The sequence below is a fragment of the Glycine max genome, chromosome 4, assembly GCF_000004515.6.
Source record: "Glycine max cultivar Williams 82 chromosome 4, Glycine_max_v4.0, whole genome shotgun sequence".
Lineage (NCBI taxonomy): Eukaryota > Viridiplantae > Streptophyta > Magnoliopsida > Fabales > Fabaceae > Glycine > Glycine max.
The window spans coordinates 21081434-21088377 of NC_016091.4; the positions used below are offsets into that span (position 1 = coordinate 21081434).

Sequence of the window (6944 nt, forward strand, 5' to 3'; positions counted from 1 at the left end):
ATTACCTCATCCACCAGCTTTCTTGAAATATTCATGAGCCTTGCCAAAATACATGTGGACATTTCCCAAGAACCAAAGAGTGTGGTGCTTTGTTGGATTGATTAGCAAAGCCGGCCTCCTCTAGATTTGAAAGGACATTTGTTTAGTTGTTTGGTTCAATTCCCAGCAAAACGCAATACAATCAATCACAGTAACTCAATCATTACTCAATTTAACATGTCATATGCTATCAATCATCTTCTTGAAATCTCAAGGATTTTGGAATGCCAACAACTCAATCAATGCTCCCCCTACTTGATAAGACTCTGTATGGATATTATTATCATCATTCTCATCACCTTACAATAAAAATTGGCTTTTGAAACTCAGACCAATTAACACGCAGAGATAGAAATAACTAGCAAACATGGAGAGGGGCCCTGCAACGACAGAGCCAACGTCAAGGTCAGGTCCATCTATTCATCAAACATGAATACAAATAAAAAATGTTTCCCTAACAAAAATCTTATTTTATTAATTTTGTTAATAATCTAATTGGTTCTCCTATCTTGTATCGGAATAAAAAATTATATATATTGTTTTGATTTTTTTGTTGTGTGCACATGTGCATAGAAACTTAATTTTATCTTGCATTTCAATTTAGTTCTACATTTTTATGAATATGAATAAGACAGCAGAAGCCATCATTTAAAGGTTCACAATTGGGATCTGACAATCATAAATTTGATTTGAAAGCACAACAAAATGATTGTTTTAGCAAGGAAGGATAACGTTGTTATATAATTTGGAAGAGATCTTTCATGAACTCAGAGTCTATTTTTCCATCAACTCATTTGTATACTAATTAAACCTCCAAGTAACTACTATTTATTTGGCTGCTTTGCTTGATGAAATTTGTGCGGCAGTATAAATAATAATAGAACATCGAAAAACTCTTCCTTTCTCTGGTCAGGAAACTAGTAGTAAACTCAACGTTACACTTGCATTATGGTTTTAAGATCTTGGATTTGCCAATATCAATTTTTCCTTTGGCACAAGGTATGAACTTTTTCTATTTCATACTGACAACATTAGGGAGGAGTTTGCAAAGGAAAAAAGTGTTCTAGATTCAGTACCCTGGCATGGATGTGTTCGTTTCATTCTCTTTGCGAGCAGATGGAAATCTTCCACGAGGTCTTAGCGAACAAATGGGTGAGTAAAATATGTTGTAAGATTATTGTATTGTTCCCATAGAAAAGCCTTGTGGTCCTGTGTTTACTCTCTAAACATTCTTTTACTAATTATCAACTATGGATTGGTTGAAATTGGAACCATTTCATTTGAAAGCCATAGTGCTGATACCTAAAGCGGTAAACCAAATACCTGCTACAGGTCAAGCAGCTAAGAAGAAAAAGTAATAAATTTCTATATTTTAAAATTTCACAATTAAAATTTAAAATACACATAACCATACACAAGTTTCACTCATGAATCACCAGTGGAACAATGATGTTCTATCGTGCCTCTAACAACGAGATTGAAATTTCATTTACTGAACACCTTTCATGGTGCTTTGAACAAGATCCTGTGTCAATTGTATTATCTTTTCCAGTGTAGAACCCAGGCTGTCTTGGTTTTGGGAGTAACGTTCCACCATTTAACATCAAAACCACAGATGACATGTTAGGCCTATTTTCTGGATTCTCTTGTACACACAGTAGACCCACATGAATACGCCGTAATATTTCTGAAGATATGGTCGTATCATCATCTAACATTTCATCTATTAACTCCAGGGGTCTTTCTTCAGTCCATAGTCTCCATACCTGAAATGACATGAAAGTCATAACAAGAGTGAGTTCATTCCCTACTCAAAATATCAATCGATGTATTGTTATAAACATGTGGGAGTTTCAGTGGATGATAAAAGTTAAAGGTGCTCTGAACGCTGAATAAAATAGAAAGAGTAGGCGAGTTACAAAAGTGGAATATGAGATGTTCAATGATTTGGAGGAGAAAAAAAATAGGGCATGATTGAAAAGCAATATAGGTGTGAATTATTGATTAAAGCTAATAATTTTCTTACCTTTGTGTCCTAAACATTTTTGGTGGATTTTGTTATTGGGGGCAGGCTGCATGTGTAGTGTTTTACTTTCAACTATTCTATACCTTAATTAGTTACATTAAGTATGCATGAATTAATTTTCATTCAAGTTTTTTAAATCCTTAATAATTTATTGAGATAGAAAAAAGTGATACGTAAACTAAAGTTGCTTGAATATCACAAGAAAGAAATATATCCACTTCAAGCTTACATGGCCTAGAAGGTTAAGATGATTATGGTGAGGGTCACGAAATCCACGATTCTTCCTCCCACTAATTATCTCAAGTACGATGACACCATAACTAAAAACATCAGATTTGGTTGAGAAAGACCCATGCACTACATATTCTGGAGGCATATAACCACTGCAAAACAATATTAGTTAGGAAAGGAGACATTAGCAGAGGATGTAGCATAGTATAACAAAAATAAGTTTCTTACTATGTTCCCATCACTCTATTTGTATTTGCCTCAGCTTGATCTCCTCCAAATGTTCTAGCTAGACCAAAATCTGATATCTTTGGAATCATATTGATATCAAGCAGAATATTGCTTGTTTTTAGATCTCTATGTATGATTCTTAGTGTAGAATCTTGATGAAGGTACAGAAGTCCACGAGCAATTCCTTCTATAATTTGAAAGCACCTAGTCCAATCTAGTAATTTACCTCGCATTGTATCTGAAAAATCAGTTTGAACGTTAGCATGGAAACTACAAGATGGCAACAGCAAACTTAAAGCAATAAATTTGATGGCGTGAAATCTCAAACCAAAAATAAAGTAATCCAAGCTTCTGTTGGGCATGAACTCATAGATCAACAACTTTTCATCTTGTTGAATAGAACAACCAAGAAGTTTTACAAGATTACGGTGCTGAAGAGTTGCCATCAACTTTACTTCATTTTTAAACTCCTCAGTTCCTTGTCTTGAAGTTTTAGAAAGCCTCTTGACTGCAATCTCTTGTCCATCTTCCAATATTCCCTGCAATGATTTGCAAATTCGTTGGCAAAGAATATGAATAACTTGGTAACCAAGGCCTGTATGAATAAATTTGACTACCTTATATACCGGTCCAAATCCACCTTCTCCTAACTTGTTTCTGTCAGAAAAGTGATTTGTGGCAATATCAATGGTTGAAAAATCAAATATTGTTTGTATGTCATTCTCTTCCGTCTCTTTCATGTGCTTCCAGTGAATTAGCTTTTTTATAATTTCTGATTTTGTGGGAGACATGAATTTCTCATAATTAATATATTGGAGGTTATAATGTTAACTATTTAGAGGGATATACATGAAATAGAAAATAAACTTCAGAATTGAAGAATACTTCTTTTATGTCAATATAATTATGTATTCATTAGAATATAAAACTATCAAGAGTATATCATTAAAAGTTCACTTATAAATTTTCACCTGGCTTGCCTAGATTCATCCTTTTTATAAATGAGGAAGTGGCCCACACAAGAATTGTTAGTCCTATAACGAATGCAATAAGTCCTGCTAGAATCCCTGCAAGCTTCTTTCTGTTCATGTTCTTATTCCTTCTCTGATCTGTGGATTGAAATTAATGTCAATCAACAAGTTGCTAGAAGCTTGCAGTTTAGGCAAAACAGAGAAAAGGTAAAAGGCATGTTATACAGAGCTTAGAAGGTAATATGGTAAATGATTGTTCCAACTTCTAACAAAACCAAATTTTATGCGAGAATGCAAGAAATTGGTGGAATGGAATAAAATAATTATTCTCTTGTTTAGATATTGTGTGAAAGAGTGGAAAGTAATGAGCAAAACCAAAAGGCAGAAAAAACTTCCCATCTCATACTCCAAATTGGAGAAAGAGAAAACGGCGTTTTGGATGAAATGGAATAGAAAGCATTCTATGATGGAACTTAGTAATATTCCATTCCATCCATTTCTATCACTCCCAACATAACATATAATATATTTCTGTAATATCAGACTTATAATGCATGCGATAGAATTGGAACAGAAAATACAGAGTTCAGAAATGTCAAGTCGTATATAAATTTCTTGTCCTCGGTCTGTGTGATTTCTCATGTCAACAATGTTATCAAACCAAAGCAAGCAGCCACTCCCACCATCTCTGATATCTAAATTTGCATATGCAGTACAAGAGCAGTTTCTCAAACACAATGTTTTACATTCCTCAAGGCTCAAGCTCTTGTTAAACCACGAAGAAGACGTGTCTGGCAACTTCATTCCTGAGTATTTCACAAACCCATCTCCACCATGACAACTTAATTTTATTCTTCTGACACACCCACCAGACCAATCTGACGAATCCCACTTTGCTTGAAATTTTGGTATGAAACCTTGGAGGCACTTACATATTGGAAAATCATTGATGTTGCAATTAGAGTTAACACCACAAACTGCATAATATTCACACTCGTCTACAGGACGGGTGGCTATAGTGAGCCACCTTTGTTTTTCATCTGACCATAGAGAACGCTCTGAACTTCCCGTTGGATAGAGCACAGTTCTAGTGAGTATTGAACTGTTCCATGTTTCATATTCATAAGAAACTTCTTTGTCAGTGGACTCAAAAGAGAAATTCAAGAATCTATGCATTCTCTGCCAAGAAACTCCAGTGAAAAGATAGCCATTCCATGACCCGGCCCTGTACCAAATTGTTGCTCCTTTTGCAGTAACCAGTTGAGGCAAGCCACGAATGTCAATGCGATACGAAAACTCTCCTTGAGCTGGATCTTCAGTGTCTCTCCAAGATGTAAGATAGTTATATGGACCAGTAACTAAATTGCTTTTCAGTTTCATTCCAGGGAGGAATGTGTTGCCAGGATAATCAAAGCTTTGCCACAAGATGTTCTTAGTGCCCTCTCCATCTTTCACAACAAGGTTTCCAGTTTTCAAAAGCTGCATAACTGGTTTCACTGCAATTCTTGATGAGTTAGAGGACCAGACTCTGCCTCTGGAGCCATCAAGAATAACGATATTTCCCTGATCAGTAAGTTTCAAAACTGCTGTTGAGTTCTGTACTGGGACATCTCTGTTGGCAACCCACACAACAGTCCTAGCTGATATTCTCTTGTACCATATACCAAAATATTGATGTCTTGAATTTTCAAAGTTGAAAAATCCTGCTTCGAAGGTTCCGTCTAAAGAAACGAGGGTGTCACTAAATTGGAGAGACTGATTTAGAGTAATAGTAACTGTGTCTTGACTAGAGAAAGTGGCCATGAAGCAAAAGAGAGTAGTGTACATCATGAGCATAAGCACTTTTTGGCTCTCCATTGTGTTTGCCCTGGTTACCAGCATTATCTCCATTTAATCAAGTTCTTAGTTAAATTGAGACTGGTTTGTAAAAGTCTTCCCACATGCTTCTTGTCCCATACACAAAATCCATTGTGCAGTTAATAATTCTACTCAGTTTGACTTGTTGGTTAGGGGACCAGACTTTGGCCTTGCGTCTAACATGTGTTATCTTAAAAGACTGCTGGGATTCGTCCGCGCTAAAAGTTGTGGCATTAACTTAAACCTTGATTATTCCTTTTCCATCTATGTCAATGAAGACTTGACCTGGTCATTCGCTACAACTTTCCACACATTCTTTGTATTTTTCCTCAAAACTTTCTTTCAGCAGCCAAATCACTTGACAACACTAAAGGATTGTGTTCCTCATGCTTTCAAACTTCTTCAGTCAATTGCAGAATTTTCCGTCCATACAAGAGGTCAGTCTACTCAAACTTAGCCACAGAAATATTCATATAATCATCCCTTTTAACCAAATATCAACTTGTCTCTTTCCATTCTTGCCCCGCTGCTCCAGCCATTGTTATGGTCCCTAAATGTCTTTTTCCTTACGTGTTAGATCATTACCGAACGAATCAATTAATCTTAATGCCCATAACACTATCAATATTTGTGAAAAGGTAAATCCAGACACAATATAGGGTAGCATTGCAAAGCTGTGAAGCACCGCACTATTACATGGCTCATTGTGGCACTTAATGACTCGAAATTCACAATTATCAAAGCCAAATATTTGATTGGACCACTTTGTGAAAGAAAGTGAGTGGCCATGGATTGAAGTTTAGGGTTGTCTAATTTATCCCTAGTAAAATGGGGGTTAATCCACTCGAGAGCACTCATGCAAAGGTATAAGGGATCTTTTCGAGTAGGAGTAACTCCAAGGAAATGGGGAAGAGAATGTAGAAAATAGTTTGGGTTTTCAATTCCTTTGCTCTTCATTATTTCTTCTACTAGCCAATATAATCAGAATATTTGCTGACACAGCTAATGTAACATCCCAATTTTTCATTTGTATGTGGTAGGCAGTGCTATTTCTTTGTTGTGTGATTGAGTAGGTGTTTTTAAACTATTGAAATGGTAGAAAATTAGATATTATCGTAGGATACCTAAGCATGGTTAAACTCTTAAGTTTTTAAGCTAAAGTCTAGAGAGAATAAGGATAGTTTAAAGAAAATTCTCTAGTCAATAATGGTAAACTCATTAATGGCTTAGATGTTAATGATTGGATTTTGGTCTGGAAATAGAAATTAGAAGCTTGAAAGAAGAAAATTAGTAATTAGTGTGAGTAAGTTAGAAATTAAGTGGGGATAATTAACATTTAATTAGTTTAAAGTGGAGGACATTTTCCTAAATGACTATACAACTAGTTTAAAATAGAATTTTAGTTTAATTAGTTGGTGACTAATTAAAGTGCTTGATTATATGACGTAGAATAATTAAAATAAGTTAGAGTTGTAACACCTAGAAAAATTACAACTCATGCTGATAGAGAAAACTCTGTGTTGTGTCATCCATTCATGTATGAATTTAATTTCATCGGTTATATGTTTTTAATAATCGAATTTTGTACTATG

General features: G+C 35.2%; 1 protein-coding gene across 2 annotated transcripts; it reads right to left on the reverse strand.

Annotated features, from left to right (window-relative positions):
• Positions 1-867: 867 nt before the first annotated feature.
• LOC100819820 (G-type lectin S-receptor-like serine/threonine-protein kinase At4g27290) lies at positions 868-5486 on the reverse strand. Of its 2 annotated transcripts, XM_006578428.4 has the most exons (7): positions 4077-5483; positions 3496-3633; positions 3142-3296; positions 2853-3063; positions 2525-2762; positions 2295-2448; positions 871-1805 (listed from the first exon to the last, which is right to left on the reverse strand). In XM_006578428.4, exons 1-7 carry the CDS (start codon positions 5383-5385, stop codon positions 1494-1496), a joined length of 2517 nt encoding a protein of 838 aa, XP_006578491.1. In that variant the 5' UTR covers positions 5386-5483; the 3' UTR covers positions 871-1493. The 2 variants fall into 2 exon arrangements, with proteins under 2 accessions (XP_006578490.1, XP_006578491.1); XM_006578427.3 differs by having other exon boundaries at positions 868-1805; positions 2525-3063; positions 4077-5486.
• Positions 5487-6944: the final 1458 nt, after the last annotated feature.

Excerpts from the sequence above, each read along its gene's own strand:
- LOC100819820 (XM_006578427.3), bottom strand. The coding sequence starts at position 5,385 with ATGGAGATAATGCTGGTAACCAGGGCAAACACAATGGAGAGCCAAAAA. Across the intron at positions 3,064-3,141 it reads GATTTGGACCGGTATATAAG|GGAATATTGGAAGATGGACA; the intron begins GTAGTCAAATTT and ends AAATCATTGCAG. Across the intron at positions 2,449-2,524 it reads AATAGAGTGATGGGAACATA|TGGTTATATGCCTCCAGAAT; the intron begins GTAAGAAACTTA and ends ATTGTTTTGCAG.